At 52.1% G+C, this 19,615-nt stretch overlaps 7 protein-coding genes across 7 annotated transcripts; 2 read left to right on the forward strand and 5 right to left on the reverse strand.

Annotated features, from left to right (window-relative positions):
- Window positions 1–27: 27 nt before the first annotated feature.
- Window positions 28–1,152, reverse strand: YML6 (54S ribosomal protein, mitochondrial). Its single transcript, XM_024471248.1, has 3 exons — window positions 943–1,152; window positions 764–881; window positions 28–717 (listed from the first exon to the last, which is right to left on the reverse strand). The coding sequence occupies exons 1-3, from the start codon at window positions 1,015–1,017 to the stop codon at window positions 38–40; spliced, it is 873 nt and encodes a 290-aa protein (XP_024320904.1). The 5' UTR covers window positions 1,018–1,152; the 3' UTR covers window positions 28–37.
- On the forward strand, window positions 1,153–2,598 carry VC83_07683 (uncharacterized protein). Its single transcript, XM_024471249.1, has 2 exons — window positions 1,153–1,696; window positions 1,755–2,598. Exons 1-2 carry the CDS (start codon window positions 1,171–1,173, stop codon window positions 2,510–2,512), a joined length of 1,284 nt encoding a protein of 427 aa, XP_024320905.1. The 5' UTR covers window positions 1,153–1,170; the 3' UTR covers window positions 2,513–2,598.
- On the reverse strand, window positions 2,599–5,342 carry VC83_07684 (uncharacterized protein). The gene is made up of 2 exons (XM_024471250.1): window positions 2,955–5,342; window positions 2,599–2,903 (listed from the first exon to the last, which is right to left on the reverse strand). Exon 1 carries the CDS (start codon window positions 4,998–5,000, stop codon window positions 3,009–3,011), a length of 1,992 nt encoding a protein of 663 aa, XP_024320859.1. The 5' UTR covers window positions 5,001–5,342; the 3' UTR covers window positions 2,599–2,903; window positions 2,955–3,008.
- A 5,774-nt stretch (window positions 5,343–11,116) lies between these two features.
- VC83_07685 (uncharacterized protein) lies at window positions 11,117–13,061 on the reverse strand (the record flags this gene model as incomplete). The annotated part of the gene is made up of 1 exon (XM_024471251.1): window positions 11,117–13,061. Exon 1 carries the CDS (start codon window positions 12,602–12,604, stop codon window positions 11,117–11,119), a length of 1,488 nt encoding a protein of 495 aa, XP_024320903.1. The 5' UTR covers window positions 12,605–13,061.
- A 537-nt stretch (window positions 13,062–13,598) lies between these two features.
- On the reverse strand, window positions 13,599–14,180 carry VC83_07686 (uncharacterized protein; the record flags this gene model as incomplete). Its single annotated transcript, XM_024471252.1, has 1 exon — window positions 13,599–14,180. The coding sequence occupies one exon, from the start codon at window positions 14,178–14,180 to the stop codon at window positions 13,599–13,601; it is 582 nt and encodes a 193-aa protein (XP_024320857.1).
- Window positions 14,181–16,300: 2,120 nt separating this feature from the next.
- On the forward strand, window positions 16,301–16,909 carry VC83_07687 (uncharacterized protein; the record flags this gene model as incomplete). Its single annotated transcript, XM_024471253.1, has 2 exons — window positions 16,301–16,488; window positions 16,744–16,909. The coding sequence occupies 2 exons, from the start codon at window positions 16,301–16,303 to the stop codon at window positions 16,907–16,909; spliced, it is 354 nt and encodes a 117-aa protein (XP_024320902.1).
- Window positions 16,910–17,631: 722 nt separating this feature from the next.
- Window positions 17,632–19,542, reverse strand: CSL4 (exosome 3'->5 exonuclease subunit ski4 (Csl4); the record flags this gene model as incomplete). The annotated part of the gene is made up of 3 exons (XM_024471254.1): window positions 18,941–19,542; window positions 18,556–18,708; window positions 17,632–17,895 (listed from the first exon to the last, which is right to left on the reverse strand). The coding sequence occupies exons 1-3, from the start codon at window positions 19,424–19,426 to the stop codon at window positions 17,632–17,634; spliced, it is 903 nt and encodes a 300-aa protein (XP_024320854.1). The 5' UTR covers window positions 19,427–19,542.
- Window positions 19,543–19,615: the final 73 nt, after the last annotated feature.

A 19,615-nucleotide genomic window follows, 5' to 3' on the forward strand; every position in this document is an offset into this window, starting at 1 on the left:
AAAATACATATCTATACACAAATACTACACCCCCATTCTAAGCAGCCGATTTGGGTTTCCTAACCAAATCACTCTGGTGATCCCTCAACAAGTTATCCAGCGCCGACTTCTCAATAATAACTCTCCCCATCTCCAACAAATCCTTCACATCAACCTCGACATCCAACAGCGCCGCTCCCTCCTCCCCCGCATGCTCAAACGCCCAGAACAAGTTCTCCCTCTCCTCTGTGGTAACAACCAAGCTCCTCCCCTCCGCAGCCCCAAACCCATTATGCGCAAACACCTTCTTCAAGTAGCTCGCACGCGCGTACTCGATATCAAACCCATCCTCGCAGATGATCAGCTGCCCACGACGGTACCGGTATGACAACGCCGTGCGCCAGGCCAGATCGTACATCTTGCGCGGCAACTCGGTCGAGAAGTCGCGCGGGCGCGGACCGAAGACTTTGGCACCGCCTTTGAGCATGGGCGATTGTCTCGTGCCGAGACGAGCCCTGCCGGAACCTTTTTGGGGACGGATCTTGCGGTGGGAACCGTGGATCTCCCAGCGTGTTTTGGTAGAGGCTGTGCCCTGGCGGGTGGCGTCGCCTTCGAAGACGACGGCGCGGTGGAGGATGTCTTTGCGTAGGGGCAGGTGGAGGTGGTTTGCTGGGTAGGTTTCGAAGCGGAGGGGCTCCATGGTTGGGAAGTTGTAGATGGTGGTTAGGACGTCGGAGGCTGGGGTGGTTAGCTGGGGTTAGGGGGTGGGATTGGGGGGATGTACCGAATGGAGATGTTCCGGATGCAGAGGAATCAAATGTCTGCTCGGTATTGCGAGAGATTCCGGATTGGAAGGTCGTCTCCGTGGCCATTGACCGAGTTAACGCTGGTGCGAGGCATTGCTAGATCCCTTGTAAATATTTTTCCCGCCAGCAATTGCGAGGATAACGGGGGAATACATACTGTAAGAGGATCTCTGGACGTCCCCAGAGACGATCGCAGAGCTTGTAGACCCCGCGACAAAGATTTCCATGCCATTGTGGGTGTGGTTGTGCAGTCGTTGTCCAGCGGCAGTAAAGATATTTGGTTGTGACCGGGTGCCAAGATGCGGCTCCGGAAATTTATCCAGTCGCTCAAGTGAACCTCGACGAATCTCGAACCGCGGACTGCACCTCATCCACCAACACCACAATGTCGGGCTACCAACGGGCTGTAAAGCCGCTCTCGAGGTGCCTGCAGAGCACGCAGCCTCAATTATACGCTCGTACATTCTCGAGCTCCTGCACGACCCGCAATGAGGCCGCCACGAAGTCCTTTGAGGAGGAACTCGCCCGAAAGCACCAGTGGAACCCTGAGATCGTCTCGTCTCGCAGGGGAGAGAAGGCTTTGATGAAGCATGGCATCTTGCCAATTGGATCGAGACGTCGTCGTGCGGCCATTCAGTCGTCGCCGAATATCCCGTTCGAGCAGCTGCCGTACCAGTGCTTCCAGGAGGCTCGCACAGTCCTGCAGGCCGACAGGGAGCAGAAGCTGACGGAGATTGCGACGGAGAGGGCTCGCATCGATAGACTCGCTGCACAGGATGTATCAGCTGTCCCGGGTGGCGAACTACAGAAGAGGAATCGTCTGGAGAGCATGAGGAAGCACCTGGAGCGTCTAAAGCTCCTTGCCGACATCAACGATCCGATGATCAAGAAGCGCTTCGAGGATGGAGAGGGTACGTCTAGCATTTTACAAACCCTAATCCCGCAACCCCTAGCTAACATATACCTCAGGCGACATGAACAAGCCGATCTACCGCCACCTCGCCCAGAAGAAATGGGAGTCCTACCAAAAACTCGTCATCGAGCAGCGTATCTCCCAACTAAGCATCGTCCCCGACACACTCGCCCACTTCTCCCCCACCGCCGAGGTGAAGCTCGCCTTTGGCCGCCGCAACGTCCAGCCGGGCGAGTTCGTCGACAGCCGCGTCAGCGAGATCCCGCCGCGGCTGCGCGTGCAGGTCTTCGACAAGGGCGAGCGCCTCGTCAGCGTCGTGGTGGTCGACACCGATGTGCCCGTGCCAGATAACGACTGGTTCACCTCGCGCTGCCATTACGTAGCATGCAACGTGCCGATTGCGCCGACGCAGACGTCGCTCCCGCTGTCGAAGGTGGATAAGGTCTCGCAGCTTGTGCTGCCGTGGCTGCCGGCCTTTGCGCAGAAGGGGACGCCGTATCACCGATACTCTGTGTTTGTGCTTGAACAAAAGCCTGGGCAGTTGTTTGATGTGGAGGCGCTAAGGGAGGGGGTGCAGAGGGATGGGTTTAATATTCGGGGGTTTGTCGATAGGCATGGTGTTAAGCCGATTGGACTGGGCTTGTTTAGGAGCACGTGGGATGAGGGGACTAGGGGGGTGATGGAGAGGCATGATATTCCGGGTGCGGATGTGGAGTTTAAGAGGATTAGGGTTGCGGCGCTGAAGCCGAAGCAGAAGGCGAGAGGTTGGGAGGCGAGGCACGCGAGTGATAAGTATAAGTCGCTCAGGCGGTGAAAGGGGGGATAGCATCTGTAGATTTTTATTGTATCATATGTACTATTTGAATAGAATTGTGGCAGGCCAAGAAAGTGAACATATTATGTCATGCAGTGTATATTTTGAGAGATTGAGCATCAACGTCTGCAGCTAAGCCTGGGTATAGTTTTATCTGTGCCAAATGAGGATTGGTATATATCCAATATTATGCTGCCTCCGTATCTCGCGTGTATATGTTGGGGTATATAGATTCGCTTTTGGGTATCTCTCGTCGTTCGGTCATAATGTCGTTCATCCCCATCCTGTTTTGCTACGGAGAAGCAAACCTCCCTACTATATCTTCGTCCCCCTCTTAACTCCCCAGCGCTACGGCCTTTCCCTCATTTAGCAAGCTGGGCATTGTTTTTGCCTTGTGCGTCGTTAGCTGGGCTCTGATAGATGGGCCAGTTAACCAACTTGCCAACGACAACCTCCCACTCATCATTCTCTAACCAGAGTTTAAACCACCACCCCCCTACACCTTCACCTTCACCCTCCCCCTCGCCCTCTCCGCCCAAGTCATCACAAGAGTCTTCTCCCTTTCCCCCCTCTCCCTCCCTACATCACTAACCGCCACTCTCTCCCTCTCCCTCTCCTTCCCCTTCACTCCATCCTGCGCAACCGCCACATCCCCACTCTCCCCCCTCCCAACAACAGGACTCCCCTCCCCCTCCACACTCGAAACACTCGACGCCATCGACACAACCGAGAAAGTCGAATGCACACTACTCAACAGTGTACTCTCCGCCGACCCATTCCCTCTCCCCACCGTCCTCACCGGCGTTGTCGGCGTCTGCACTCTCAGCGGTAGCGGCGTCGACGGGCGTACCGGGACTGGGAGTCCGCTTTGGCGCCTTAGCGGGCCGGGGGGTGGGCGTGTTGCTTCGGGGGGAAGTATATTTGGTGGCGCCGCCGCTGCTACCGTCGCCATCGTCGTGGCTTGCTGCGCCATTGTAGTCGGCTGCGGCAGCGTCATCGTGCCAATCGTCGTAGTCATCTGCATCAGCATCGGGGGGCGAACCTTCTTCACCCCTCCCCCCCGGCGCGACGGGCCTCTCAAAGCAGCAAGATCGGCTTCAAGCGCCCTATTCCTCGCCAGTGCGATATCGAGGGCGAGTTGCTGGTGCGCGAGCTGCTTCTTGTAGAGCTCAGCGACGTGATTGCGTTCTTTGACGAGGCGAGCCTCATGGGTCTCATTTGTGGTGGTGAGGGTGGCGATGAGTGCTTTATCGGCGACGCGCTCGGATTCTAGTGTCGCGAGGCGAGTGGTAGTTGCTGTGGATGAGTGAGCGAGGTGCTGGAGTTTGTTGTCTATAAGCTTCGACACATACGCCGAGCTCTTCTTACAACACCCCCCATGATACACCTGTTCAATCCCCCCCATCCCCACCAACCTCTCCCCCACCTCCTGGACACTCGGTCTCTTCTCCGGATCATACGCCAACATCGTCTCGGTCAACCCCAACAAATGCCTCGGCAAGCACGTCAACGCCTCCTCTGCCGCCCTACCCGTCTTCACCGCCCGCGGCCGCAGCTCCTCAAGGTATGCCTCGATAGTCGCCTTCCGACTCCCCGTCTTCTCGCGCATCACCTCCCCGCACCGCGCGCGCGTCTCGCCATACACCACTGTTGCGACGTTGAGGAACACGGCGCCGAGGGAATACACATCCGCGGACGCCGGGTGATGCACGCCTCTCGCCTCCACCTCCGGGGCTGCATAGCCCAGCGAGAAGCCAACGCATGAGTCCGTCACTGAGTGCATGGAGTCCTTGAGGTCTCGCGAGATGCCGAAGTCGGCGAGGTAGACCTGTCCCGGCGCGAGGAGGATATTGCTCGGTTTCAGATCCTGGTGTCTGATGCGCTGGGCGTGGATGTACGTCAGTGCCTCCGTGACGCATCCCAGGAGCGAGACGAGGTAGGCGTGGACCTGTTTCTCGAGCGCGTCGTCGTCCCCGCCCTGTCGAAACCCGAGCATCTCAATCCGCTTACCCGCATCCTCGACATCGGCCGAGGTGCCGAGGTGGAGGTCCTCAATGTCGTCAAGGAGGTGGTGTAGGTCGCATACTGCGACGGGGTAGGTGAGGATATACAGCACATTCGCACCCTGGGTGTATGTTCCCACCAGGGAGACAATATGGCGATGCACAAGCTTATCCATTATCTCCGCCTCCTCCCTCAGCCGCTCCAGCGTCGTATAGCGGTGTCGTCGGCGATCGATCTTCTTCCTCGCCATCGCGACCGCGCCATATGTGACCCTCTCGACAAAGGCGGCGCCGCCGGCGCCCAGGGGACCGTCAACGTGCACTTTGCTCTTCAGCTCGGTGTGCTTGATGTGTTTCTGGCCGGTGCCGGACCAGTATTTTTGTGAGGTGCTCCATTGCTCGATTTGGGCGCGGCTTTGGACGTCGGCCGCGGCGCGGGAGCGGTGCACTAGGTGCCAAGGGGAGTCTTGGTGGTCGTCCGTCATGGTTTTATGGGTGTGGGGGGAGGGGCGGCGGGGTTGGTGGAAGCGATGACCATGGTATGCGTATGGGATATTTGTTTTAATCAATTAATTAATCCACAGCTTCAATATTCCGCGCGGATTCTGCGCAGAGGATGAATTGAAGCAGCAGAGGAAGATATCCAAGAAGTGCTGAACGAGGCTGGAGTGGAATCGCAGTATCTGGACAATTTTGGATAATGGTGGGCATTGAGCTCAGCCGCAGATAGCTGTACAGCCTCGTTTCGGCTGGAATGGTAAGGGAGAGCGTGCGGCTCAGCACCTCGCCGCCTCACCGCTTCATCAGTTATAACCTCTCCCCTCCCCCTCCCCTTTTCTGCTCTCTCTCTTCCTCTTTCTCCCTCACTTCGCCCGAGTCTTCACCAAGAAACTGTTAGACCTCGTCTATACTGCCATGCTAATACACACTCTCTTTCATCAGCTCTGGTCGATGCACCATGGCCCGTGAACAACGATTTGCCTCATCTTGCGGAATGAGGCACAGGAGTGGTATATGACCAACACGAGAGAGAGTGAGGAGACATCTTTTCGGATTCCCGCTGGACGTTGTTACATCGGAGTCCGAGAATATATATCCCCTCTCTCCCACGTGCATCACCCAGAGACTCGCAGCTTCCATCCAACATTGCCCGAGGAGCTGGTATATTACCAACCCACCCTCCCCCCGTCCCAGCCTTGTTTCTCACCATCAACCCTACAACCCTTTGGCAGCAGGATGAATCTCTATAAGCAAGTTTCTTTTGTATCACCGATATTATACCCTCCGGTTTCAAACAGGGTTAGCCAAATAATCATAATAATCATGACTACTCCGTATTCAGATAGTCAAATATTACGTAAGCATGACTAGTCATAACTTAATCATGAATATGATTAGTTACGTGATGTTAGAATCACGTAGCCGCCTAAATAATTAGTATAGTAGAAAAGGAAACTAAATATATATTAATCTAGCTAAATACTACTTAAAGTATTAATTTAGCTATAAATTCCTCTTCTAGATCCGCTTCTTCCTTTATAAAATCCTAACTCTTAAACAAGCTATTACTCTAAAAACATCCTTTAAAAGCCTATTTCTAGTCTTTGAAATAATAAGGCTACCTATACTAAAAGAGCTCTCTATAGGAGACTAGTAGCAGGGATTTGTAAATAGTGTCTAGCTATAGTAGCTAGAATAGGAAATCGAGATTGATTTATTTTCTAATAGTCTAAAGCATCTATACTATACTACATTATAAAAGGCCAAGACCGATTGATTGACTATCATTTGTCGAAATTCAGGATTGGCTATGTTAGGTTCTAGCCCCACTTCCTACTTCTATAGGCTTAGCGCATAGAGTTTTCCCATAAACAATTTCTTGTCCGCTTATGCTTTGCTATGACTATTAATAATTCTCAAGGCCAGTCGTTTAAGCATGTAGGTGTTGATATATGGGCAGCTATGTTTAGTCATGGGTGTAATGGTGGGTGCACCAGATGTGAGAATCTAGCCACCCAAGGAAGGGATGATTTTACTAAGACAACACACTGTCTTAGGAAACAGAGCCAAAGGGTTGTAGCTTAGACTATTCCACAACGCAGCAATCAGGTGTGTGATGTAGTGAAGTGGTTCAGACAAGTTGCAACAAATGTTGAGTCTGGGAACTCAGGGGTAAGTCAGAGGTTAACACCTCACTGACTTTTCAGAAACAAGGAGTAACAAGATGAATGCTTGGAAGCTTGTAAAAGACGTGGAAGTATGTGATAGTCGATTTACTGTATTGTCTGCTTGCCCTTTCTTAAGGAAAGGGCAATCCTATTTATGCCAAAGGAGTGTAGTTCTCTCATTTTCCATGACTTTCCATGACTAACCAGGCTTGGTAAATGTATTAGAAATCAAGTGCGACCCACAACTAGCTTGCTAATCATGTAGTGAACGTAAGAGAATCCCATAGAACCATCTCTTGGGTTCCTAGCCTATAGGAAGTGAAAAGTGTCATACTGACATTCGTTGCACTCAGTTTGCTATCAAACTCAAGAGCAAACTTAGAAATCTCCTCCTCAAACCTACAAGTCACCATACATATCTTGGCTTATCACACCAACAACAGAAGCAATACTACTCAACGATTGCTGCAAACTCTTCTACTACATCTGTTTATGCTACATACATCACGGCATATCATTTGGACACTCATTGAACAAGTTATTAAGAAAATCTCCTCCTTAAGGGGGTGGGCCAATACTACCACATGGCATATCTCTACCAACTAGAGGCCTAGGAACATGAACGATAGCTCTAGAAGCTTCTACAACCCTCTATGATTCATTACACGTCATCGCTCCTTAGTTACCCACAAGATTGGTTAAGTTATGACATAATTTGTCTATAGGTACTCTGACCTTGGACCTCCTTTTCACTTCCTATAGGCTAGGAACCCAAGAGATGGTTCTATGGGATTCTCTTACGTTCACTACATGATTAGCAAGCTAGTTGTGGGTCGCACTTGATTTCTAATACATTTACCAAGCCTGGTTAGTCATGGAAAGTCATGGAAAATGAGAGAACTACACTCCTTTGGCATAAATAGGATTGCCCTTTCCTTAAGAAAGGGCAAGCAGGCAATACAGTAAATCGACTAGCACATACTTCCCCGTCTTTTACAAGCATTCATCTTGTTACTCCTTGTTTCTGAAAAGTCAGTGAGGTGTTAACCTCTGACTTACCCCTGAGTTCCCAGACTCAACATTTGTTACAACTTGTCTAAACCACTCCACTATATCATACACCTGATTGCTGCATTGTGGAATAGTCTAAGCTACAACCCTTTGGCTCTGTTTCTAAGACAGTGTGTTGTCTTAGTAAAATCATCCCTTCCTTGGGTGGCTAGATTCTCACATCTGGTGCACCCACCATTACACTCTAGTTGATAGAGATATGTCATGTGTAGTATTAGCCCAGTAACTAAGGAGTGATGTCATGTAATGAATCATAGAGGGTTGTAGAGATATGCTATGTGGTCATATCGGCCCAGTAACTAAGGAGCAATGACGTGTAATGAATCATAGAGGGTTGTAGCAATCATTGAGTAGTATTGCTCTTGTTGTTGGTGTGATAAGCCAAAATATGTATAGTGACTTGTAGGTTTGAGGAGAAGATTTCTAAGTTTGCTCTTGAGTTTGATAGCAAACTGAGTGCAACAAATGTCAGTATGACAGCGATCAGTTCCAGAAGCATTAACACAAAAGACAAGGCTAATTCGAGTTTTCTCCTTCTTTAATCCTGGAAGCGTTTGTGTTGCAAGCCCTCGAGACGGCATCATCTTCCAGTATAGGCCTGTCTCGTCCATATTATAAACGTCCTCCTGAAATTCACCGACTCGCACTCTCATATGCTATTACTGTGAGCTGGGTGCCCTGTGTCCTTACAGTATATCACTGCTTGTAAAACCTCCACGTGATTGAATTCGTTGCTGCCATATAATAAGGAGTCGCTCCACTTCTGGCCACTGTCCAACTCGTAGTCGTGATCCCGTAGGTTGTATAGCTTTGTCTAGATCTTCGAAATGTGAGCTTAAAGACTCGGAAACTGTCGACTGACTGAGTTTATGGCCGTAGTTCTGAGAGAACCATTCGATACATTGCTTTTGAGAAGGCTTCGGGTGTTGTTGATGTGCCCACTTGCGTAGAGCTCGGCGTTGCTCAATAGTTATTGCAAATCGTTTCGTCATTTCAAGGTCTGAATAGGAACACCATAGCACGGATAAAGCGATATTTGGGAAAGGGAGCACCGATATCGTGAGTATCGGTAATTGTATGGTGGTGTTGTCGGGACCAGGAAAAATATCGCAATAATGAAGTTATCGCTTAATCGAGAATCGTTATAATGGTGCTTTACTGTACACGCGTAGAAAATGTACACGCGTAGAATATGAGAGTGAATGAAGCAATGAAGTAATGCTCAACAATGGCTGAAATCTCAATACCACTACGTGCTGCAATTATTACCTTGCGTGTATACATGAACGCATCATATGGAGAGATTGAAAAGAAGCTTGGAATCTCAGCTGACTCTATTGCATATATATGGCACCAAACTGTTAAAAGGGCAGGGAATACTGAAATTCACAACCTTCTCCAACACCTCGAATCAAAGCCACGAAGCGGAAGACCACAGACAATTCAAAAGAATTCTGAAGAGTCACTACGCATACGATCTTTGCTACTTGAAAATCCATTTGACACTTTTCAACAAGTTATTAATAAGGAAAATCTACCCTACGCACGATCAATTGTCGAACGAGTTGCAAAGAATCACTCTCGTGTTGAAATTCCACAACCTATTGTATGGAAAAACATCTGCCTCAAGCCCTACTTGGATAATATCATTCCTTCAGTACGATGGAAATTCTGCAAATGGGCACTATCCGAACTTGAAGCTGGATCAATTTTTATTTTCTCAGACGAATCATATATCAATTTCAGAGGGAATCCACATAAGAAATGACGGATAACAGTTCAACGGGGTCAAACAGCAGAGAGCATGGCAATTCAACAGAAGAAATCTTTATTTCAAGTTATGTTTTGGGGAGCAATGAGTTCAGAAACCTCTATCTTATGCCCTTCTCGTTCATGGATTCCTGAAAGTATAGAAGAGAAGCAGATACATGTGCAGAAACTATGAGAGATAAATGCATATTGGAAATCAAAAGCAGAGAATGAACTTGTTAGAGCAACAACAGTTGGAACTCTTGAGTACGGATATATGGAAACTCTAAATGCAGATATTCGGAATGGCAAAAGCAAATGGAAAAAGGCACGAGTTGCTTCACAAGAGTTTGGAGATATAGAGACATGGAGTAGAGGACGGCAATCAGAAGGGCAAGAAGTTTCAAAGGGCAGGATTGATTGGTTTCTATATCGAGAGATGGTTCTTATTCCTCTTCTCTTCCCCTACTTTCAAAAAGTAAAGGCTTTACATCCTACAAAACGAGTATGGTTTGTGGATGATAATGTAAGTCTTCATTTGAAGGCTCACTGATCATTGGAAGATTATATGAAGAAGGAGGGAATCTATAGAGTGAAATTTTGGCCTCCAAACTTTCCCGATTTGCACCCTAATTGAAAATGCCTTTGATTATCTCAAGGATCAGGTTGACGGCTATACACCATTAAACGGAGGGAAGTTTGAGAGAGCTCATGCACGGGTATTTCTTGAGGAAGAATGGGGGAAAAAAATGGATGGGAAATCTACACAATTATGTGCTTCGTTTAAGGACAAGTTGGAGCGGTGTATTGCAGTCAATGGGGGGAACAACTTTCGTGGGTAGATCAGTACGAGTAGAGCATGTACATGCATTTTCTCCAAGTACTTACACGCCCCACTTATTATGCACAGACCCTGTGGAAACTTTTGGGCCGCACGAGTACCTCGCGACTGAGATTATAAGCATTTATAAGCATCTCGAATTCTCTAGAAGTTTGTAGAAGTTTGTAGAAGTTTATATAGAATTCTCTAGAAACATTTCGTTTTTCTTATCTTATCTTATTTTATCGCTTATCTAAACATATCTAAATAGGTAATAACAAAGCGTAATAAGGTATAGATTATAATCATGATTATGATTATGCGCTTTGTAAATAGTTAAATCATGATTATAATTGATTTCCCAACCCTGCTTTCAAATACGCCCGCTAAACCTCGCTGTTTAGCGGGCTATGTGAAAGCGGAGGGTATGGAGTCGCCGATACGAAGAACCGGTTTTATTACACGAGATTTGTTTCTATTACTACGCAAGGACAGCGTCACGAATACGGGATTGCAAAACAAGCCGCCGCAAAACCCCCGCATCGTGCACGTTTGGAAAGAAAGAAGCCGCCTGTGGTGAAAGCGGGGATTGGGCAGCGAAGAAGAAGCCGCCTGTGGTGAAAGCGGGGATTGGGCAGCAAGAGGAGATGGAGATACCGATGCCGCGTATTAGGACGACAAAAACTTTGGAAAACCATCCCCACAAAAGGTAAAAACAGAAAACGAATTGTTGCTCGCATACATACACTACACACTGCACACACACCCCCCTCTTGCTCTCTCCCCACCCCACTCAAACAACCATGCCCATCCCCATCCCCATGCTCATCCCCAACCCAAGCACCTCATCCATCTCCCCCCCCATCCCCCCATCCCCCCCATCCCCCCCATCTCCCCCATCATCCCATCCATCCCCCCTCCACCATCCCCATCCCACCCCCCACCATATCGTCCACAACCGGGGTAATCCCAGAATCAAACCCCCCCCGGCAGACCCCGAGAACAAATCGTCCATATCCTCGCTCCTCCTCACCTCCTCCTCCCTCTCCTCTTCTTCCTCCTCCATCTCCTCCAGCTCATTCGCATTGTACCCCTCACTCCCACTAGCACTCCCCACACTCTCCCTCCGACTCCCCATCCCCCGACCCACACTCTCATCATCATTCAACCCCAGATTCAAACCCGCAAGCGCCGCGCTCCCTACGCTCCCTCTCGCACCCCCCCACGCCCCCCCCACGCTCCCCAACCCATCCAAATAAGCCACCACCCTCTCATCCCCACAAACCCTATAATGCGGCAACAACAGCCCCCTCAACCCCTCCACCTCGCGCCTCAACCTCTCCACCTCCGCAGATTTCGCGCGATTATCCTCTCCCAACGCCTTAACGCGCTCCACCACCTCTTCAGTCTGCGTCTTCTTCTTGACGCGACACTTGTAAGCAGCTTCCCTGTTGCGCTTCAGGAATGTCTCGCGCTTGAGCGCGGCTTGTTCAGCAGTCGTGGTTTTCTTCGAGGAGCGCCGGGGTTTGCGCGGTTTCTTGACTTTGGCGGGTGCTTCTGCGGGGGGTGAGGTTTCCGTCATGCTGTTGCGACCGCCGCTGTCATGAGAGGATGTGGTGGTAGCCGTCGCTATCGAGGAGATGCTTTCTTTCCCCTTCCTACTCACCCTCCGACTCGCCCTCCCCTTCCCCGGCCCCGGACTCGTAGCCGTCTCGGGTGAGTCACCGGGGGTAACCTGCCCATGATGCACGACCGTGCGGGCATCACCCGGTTCAAAGCCCGATGTGAGGATCGCGAGGGGGGGCGCTTGCTGGGATGCTGGGGCTTGGTGGTGGTGGTGGTTGTTGTTGTTACTAATGGGATTGTTGTTATTTCCGTTGCCATTACTCCACCCATCCTGCTGCACCCCCCAAACCGGCGAATACGTCTGCTGGCCCCCTTGCCCCTGCCCCTTCATAGGCATAAACCGCTGATTCGGCACCGGCGACGAAAACGGCGAGTCAGCGAAGAAATGAGAAAGGTCGTCGTGGGGTTTGGGGAAGTCGAGCGGGGCCGTCGCTGTTAGTGCGCTGTGTGGTGCGGTGGTGTCGTCGGAGGGGTAGGATGTGGGTGCCGCGGCGCTGCTGGTGGTGGTGGTGTGCGCGCCGGAGAGGTAGGAGGGGTTGAAGAAGTCCGGGACTTGGTGGTAGTCTAGGTAGGCGTCTGGGTAGGAGAAGGAGGGCATCTCGGGGTCGAGCATGTGGAAGGCGTCGGCGGCGGACATGGTTAGTGGGTCTTCCATGTTTGCGGTGTTTGATAATGTTGGTGTGTATGTGATAATGAGATTTGCTTCGTTTGCGAGCAACTCTGATCTTGGGTAATGGGCTGATAATTGTAGGCCTCTTGAGGAATCCCCGTCGAATCCGGCGACGAGCAAGAATATGATAATGTGATGTGAAGAGCTATTATCTCTCCGCTTCGAATCGTATTAACAAAAAAACAGCAGAATGCGCCTCGTTCCTTTGTGCAAGTAGGTGGTATGTAATGTTATCGGAGCACGGCCGTATTTAATCGTTCGCCTTGTCCTTTGTGGTTATGTATGTTGTGAGAGCAAGCTCGACCAGATTAATATGTATCAACAATCCACTGCGCAGGCGCAATCTCAATGCAACTTCTTAAGAATTCGTCTTTATTCTAAGCGGAAGAGCAAACAAGGTCAGCATGTTATTCTCATAAGTGACGCCAGGCCGTCCCGTTGCTGCTGCAACAACTGAGAAACGAAGCAAGAAAGCAAGAAGCAGCCCAAGTGATAACATACCACAAGTTTCCTTCCCACGCGTATGTTCTCACAGCTAGTAATGCTGCGTCGTATTATAATAATCCTTCAATAATCCAAGCTCAGCTCTTTGGACCTCAAAAACCTGGCACCCCACAGCAGTCTTATATATAGGTAGGCAGCGGCCCAAACAACCACGACAGCTCCGTCCGAGCTAGTCGCCTCCCTAGTGCCCAGCCTTTGGGTGGTACGGTTCTGGACCTTGCTTCGCAACCTCTCTCGATCTGCTCTCGATCGGCCTAGCACGAGCCGGGCAGAAGGGCAAAGGCTACAAGAAATCGGCCGGTGGGTGTAGAGCTTGCAAGCTTACCCGGAAAACCGACCGTCTGGTCGTGATGGGTTGCCTAGAGGCGGCTGATTGGGTCGGCGGCGGCGGCAAGGCGAGGGTGGTGGTGAAGCTTGGAGACGAGGTTTGGGGCGATTGGAGGCCGAGCCGCGGTAGATGGGGGGTGGTACGTAGTTAAGTAGTGTAGTGTAGTTGTAGTGTTGTAGTAGTGAGTAGTGAGTAGTGCGAAGTGAGAAGTGAGTAGTGAGAAGTGAGTAGTGAGTAGTGAGTAGTGGCGTGTAGTTGGTAGGACCGAGGGTGGTTGAGGATCTTGGTCGAGGAAGACTGAATGGGGAAGAGCTCGCTCGGCGGGGGAAGAAGCTTGGGATTGTAGTGTTTTTTGGCGGTAGTAGATTGGCTTTGGTACACAAAGCTCGTTTTGTGTGTATGATTCTGGATTGGAAAGAGGGGGGAAGGAAGGAGGGAGGGGGGAGGGGGACGAAGAAGTTTGGGGATTTCGGAAGATAAAGACGGAGGGAGTTCCTGCTCTTCTTGTGTCCTCTTCTTGTGTTGGGTTTTCCGACTTTCTGATTTTTCTGCACTTGTTTTTGTCCCTTGAGGAAGAAATGGCCGGGATGGGGGAATGGGGAATGGGAAATGGGGAATTGGGTCGTCAGCAAGCGTCAAGCGTGAATTATTTCGGAAAGCAACCATCATAAAGCTTGGAAGGGGACATGGGAAAGCTGGGAAGATGGGAAGCTGGGAACATGGGAACATGGATCAAGAGGTTACGTATCAGAGGGCAGGCATTATGTTGGCGGAGTTGGTTTGTAGGTTGGTTTGTTAGTAGGAGTAAGTTGTATACGGATTGGTGTATATGGAGTCTAGTGTAAACAACAAGTTGTCGCGCGAAGAATGTAGGGAAAGTAGTGGTAGGGAAGCCGGACATGGTTTCTGCATTCTGTCATGGTATTCCTGTGTAATTCTGTATTTCTATTTGTTCTGGAGCGGAAGGAACAATGGAAGCTGGGCTGGTTGGCTGGTGACGGATGCATGGGAGCTGCATCTGGGGGTGTGTGGATTTGAGGGAGTGGGTATGGGCAGTATAGTGAAACATATTTTTAGTGGATATGGATGGGATAGTGCTACATATTTTTAGTGGATATGGGTATGGGAGGGTATGGGATGGGTATGGGAGGGTATGGGAGGGTATGGATGGGTATGGGAGGGTATGGGATGGGTATGGGTGGGTATGGGATGGGTATGGGCATTATAGTGAAACATATTTTTAGTGGATATGGATGGATATGGATGGATATGGATGGATATGGATGGGGATGGATGGGGATGGATGGGGATGGATATGGATCAGTCGACGCCGATCGATCGGGGTTCTCTTGTCTTGTCTTGTCTTACCACTACCACTACCACTACCACTACCACTAACACCACTAACACTAACACCACTAACACTAACACCACTACCACTAACACTAACACCACTAACACTAACACTAACACCACTAACACTAACACCACTAACACTAACACCACTAATAATAACACCACCAACACTAACCACTCCACCACTCCACCACTCCACCACTCCACCACTCCACCTACCACCTACCCACCCACCCCCAAGCCCCACAAACCAACCGTCACAACGCTGCCTAGACAATTCCCATGTCTCACCCTACCCCATGCGTGCACATCCCCATCCCGCCAGCACCGAATCCGTAACCCACCTCCGCGATCTCGATGCGTGCGGCTCGTGCTACCAACAGACCGCCCAGCCCATCGAACGATGTTAGGTGGCTTGGTGGCATCTCTCGGCTCCAGCTGCGTCTTTGGGGAGGGTAGGACACGAATGCCGAGGACAGGACTGGGAGGGTATGGTGTGGTGTGGTGTGGTTGGCAGACTGGGATATTAGGGGGGGGGAGGGGGAGGGTAGGGGAGGGGAGGGGGTGGTTGTGGTTGTGGGAGTGGTTGTGGTTGTGGTTGTTGTGGTTGTTGTGGTTGTGGTTGTGGTGGTTGTGTGTGGTTGTGGTTGTTGTGGTTGTGGTTGTGGTTGTGGTTGTGGTTGTGGTTGTGGTTGTGGTTGTGGTTGTGGTTGTGGTTGTGGTTGTGGTTGTGGTTGTGGTTGTGGTTGTGGTTGTGGTTGGTCTGTGTTGCTGTGGTTTCGGGGTTCGTGGTGGTGGAAGGCGTAGATGGATTCAACTTCCCTGTCGCCATCTGTTGTCATACGGTCACATGACCCCAATATAGTCACATGACCTCAACATAGTCACATGACCTGTCTAGTCATGTTAGTGGTGCTCCCCCCTCTGGATTTCCGCATCACTACTCCGTACCGCGGGCGGTTTCCGCATTACCGGAGTTGGGAGCTTACCCGAGCTGTGTAGTCGGTACACCAACCCATACACCAATCCATGGGTTTGGAATATCGACATCGCAATCGCAATCATGGATGGAGGGGGAGAAAGGGGATTTGGAATTCCCATCATGGCTTTTCGGGAGAAAGGGGATTTTGAATTCCCATCATGGCTTTTCGGGTCAGAGCGGGGGGGGGTCCAGATATCTTGGTTCCCCCATCCCATCCCATCTACCAACCCCCCCAATCCCATCTACCAACCCCCCCAATCCCATCTACTACCCCCCCAATCCCATCTACCACCCCCCCATCCCATCTACTACCCCCCCCAACTATCGATTATCGACCACCCACCCACCGTCCCACGCATCCCACGCATCCCACGACTGGCGACCGAACTGGCTTCCCCGCGCTTCGGGGGGTGTAGATCAATCGATCGATCGACCGGGGGTGGCGCTGTGTGCGTGCCCGTGTAGTGCTGTGGAGTGTAGGGTAGGGTGGTGGAGTGTGGTGTATCCCACGATGCGGACCTGCGTGCGGCGTTTGCTTCGCGGAGTGGATGTGGTGGGTGTAGTGGATGCCGCATGGTGGGCGGGGGCGTGTGCAGGACGTGTTGGTGTGGGTGAACCACGCCCCGAGACCGGTGCTGTTGTGCATGGCTGTGCATGCATGCATGATGCATGCAGGAACGGACCGGTTGTCACCCGCAGGTGAGACATGGCCTGATGTTGCGGGTGAGGTTTGCCAGGATGTGGGTTGGGATCCTGTTGGGATCCTGTTTGAGGCAGGAGGGGGGGGGAAGCTGTGGGGGATTACGGCCTCGACTATGACGCACCCCTCCTCTCCCCTCTTGGTGGTGGGAAGGGGATGGGGTTGGCGGCTGGCGGCTGGCGGCTGGCTGGGTTTCTTGGCTCATGACTGATTTAGTTGTAAGCATGAACGGGTGCGAGCCTTCTCGTCTATAGGCGTAGGGAAGAGAGTCAGGAGGGGCAGGAGGGGCAGGAGGAGGGGCAGGAGGGGCAGGAGGGGCAGGAGGAGGGGCAGGAGGGGCAGGAGGGGCAGGAGGGGCAGGAGGGGCAGGAGGGGCAGGAGGGGCAGGAGGGGCAGGAGGGGCAGGGAGGAGGAGCATAGGGCTGAGTTCATCAGGAAAATCCACCATCACCCCCCCCCCCTCTCCCCCTCCCCCCCCCCCTCCCCCCCCCCTCTCCCCCCCCCTCTCCCCCCCCAATCCCAGCCTCGTACGACTCGTACGACTCGTACTCGTACGACTCGTACCACCACACCTCCCTACGTAAAAATTCTCAACCACCTAGAAACTAAAAACCCGTTTTCCTCGACGTTGGGGATTTCCAATGCCGGATTTCGGGTGTTATCTGAAGAAAGAATGAATGAAGAGGAGGAATGTACACAAGGGTACTTGGGAACGTCACCGGCGCGGAGGAGTTGCTGCATCCGGATGGAGAAGAATTCGAAGGTTGACGAAAAACTTGTTCTTCGCATCATTGTATCTACTTGTAACGTACTCTGCAGTACATCGCCAACGCCGACAGACAGCGCCAATCATGCTTTCGCCATCCATCCCATCTTTATTCGGGCCATCTAAACCTTCCCCCCACTCTTCCCTCACGTTCACGCCAGAAACAGTGGCTAAAAAAAAACCGGTGACGCCGAACTGACGCTCCCCTCGGCGGTAACACTACCAAACCGAACCTGAAGCTCCGCTTTCCCGATCTCGGATTGCACCGTCCACCTGCATCGGCTAGAGCAGAGACGGAAAAGACGGAAAGTTGGCAGTGACGGCGGAACTCCCTCCCTCCACCGACCGACCGACCCGCTCCCTAATCCCTAAATCTTTACCTCCCCGGACGCACGGACGACGAGGCGAGGGGGGGGTCCACTGGGTCCACACCCCTATCGCGCACGGCATGGGGGTCGGTAGTTCTAGAGCGGTCTTTGGGCGGCGGAGCGGTCACGTCGGGGGGGGAGCCGGTGGAAGCCCTCGCCGCTGAGACGGCTGAGAGGAGTGAGAGTACGCAGTAGGGTGTGGTTTCTCGGACCGGCGGCGTGATGCTGCCAAGCTCGATGATGGGCTTGGTGTCACATGCGATTGTTTGTCCCTACGTAGGTCCGCAGACTGGGTGGGTGGGTGGAAGGGCAGTAAGCCGTAGACAGCGTTAGTTGGTGAGTGGAGGGTGAGGGTTGGCCGCAGACACTGTTTGTGGTGGAAGGGTGAGTAGGTAGTTCTGGCACCGCCCATCCACCCGCCCCTTTGCGGAACTTGCGCAGCACACACACACACACACACACTCACCCGTCGCGGAACACGCGGCGCATCCCTTTACCCCTTCAGCATTTCCCCTTTCCCCTTGCCAGCTTCCCGCTGAAGATAAGTTGACTGCGAATTGATTCCGTGAGCCAGGCACATGGAGAGAGGTGGTTTGTCGCCTCCCACACCTTGCGGAAAGCGTGGCGAATCCATTTACGCCTCTACGCCTTTCCCCTTGCCAGCCTCCTGCTGACGATAAGTGACTCTGCGAATTGAATTGAACCCGTGAGTCAGGTGCAAGGGAGGATAGGTAGTCTGTCGCCTCCCACCCTCTTGCGGGACTTGCGCAGCGCCCCTTTCGCCGCTGGCAAATCAGTGCGCCCCTTTCGCTGCTCGGGAACCATTTGCAGCGCGCCGTTTCCCCCTTTCCCTTCCTCCCAGTGAAAATAGATCAGGCGAATCAGAGGAGGGAATAGGTAAATATATAACCTCTCTAAAAAGGCTTAGCGACCTTGCGCAGCTCACTGGTGCCGGTCACGGGGTCGCGGTACTCGCGCCAGCTGACGGGGTGCATGGCGTTGCCGGCGTCGCTGGTGGCCATGAGGACGCCGAGGTCGTTTCGGGCGGTGGAGAGGTAGTAGTTTGACTGATCGCCGAGGGAGATCTGGGGGGGTTGTTAGGATGAGGTTGCGAGAGGATGGGGGGTTAAGGGGATGGTAAGTTGGGGGTGAAATAAAAAAGGGGGAGAGGAAAAGGGGGTAGAGTAAGGACCGATGGAAAAGAGGGTAGGGAGAGAGAGGAAGGGGAAAGGGGCCGGACTTTGAAATGGTGGGGAAGCATAATGTAAAAACGAGAAATGTGAAAATAGTAGAAAGGAATAAGAAAAAAATACATGCCACAATAGCCCTAACCACATCCCCCGGTCTGAAGCTCTCCGCAATCTTCACCCTATCCTTCTCCGTAGCACGCACATCCTGAACCCTCACAACGCCCTGCCACTCCCCCTCACCAACCGTCTCTCCCACCACTAGAATCGCCACACTCGCCTGCCTCGCTGTGATCCTCGTCACGCGGCACAGCACAATACTGCTGACCTCTGGAATGGCCTCTCGCTTCGCCGTCTGCACCTCGCCGGGCTTGGTATCGAGTGCCGGGCTGCGCAGGACAGAGATGGTAGGCAGGGGTGTCGGCGCGGAGGGAGTGATCTTGGTGAGACGCTTTTGAGGACCGACGGGCTTGGGGGGGTGGGTGAGGTGGATGGGTCCGAGGATTGAGGCGTGGATTTGGGAGAGGTGGAGGTGCGTTCCTGGGCCTGGGATGTATTTGGTTGAGGCGCCGAGGGGCTGGCCTGGGATGGCGATGGATGGGGGGGTGGTCGCCATTGTTGGTATTTGTTTGTGGGAGTGTTGTGAGGGGTTATGGTGAGGTTGTTGATTTGTTGATCGGTGTGGTGTTGTTGTCGAGAAAGTGAAATTTGGAAATTCTGGAGAAGGCTGAGCTAGGTTGTTTTGAGGTGGGGGCGGCAGAATTTGGGCGGTGAGAGGGGGGGAGCTCCGACGTCATGGGGGGGT

Source organism: Pseudogymnoascus destructans (genome assembly GCF_001641265.1).
Source record: "Pseudogymnoascus destructans isolate 20631-21 unplaced genomic scaffold scaffold_23, whole genome shotgun sequence".
Lineage (NCBI taxonomy): Eukaryota > Fungi > Ascomycota > Leotiomycetes > Thelebolales > Thelebolaceae > Pseudogymnoascus > Pseudogymnoascus destructans.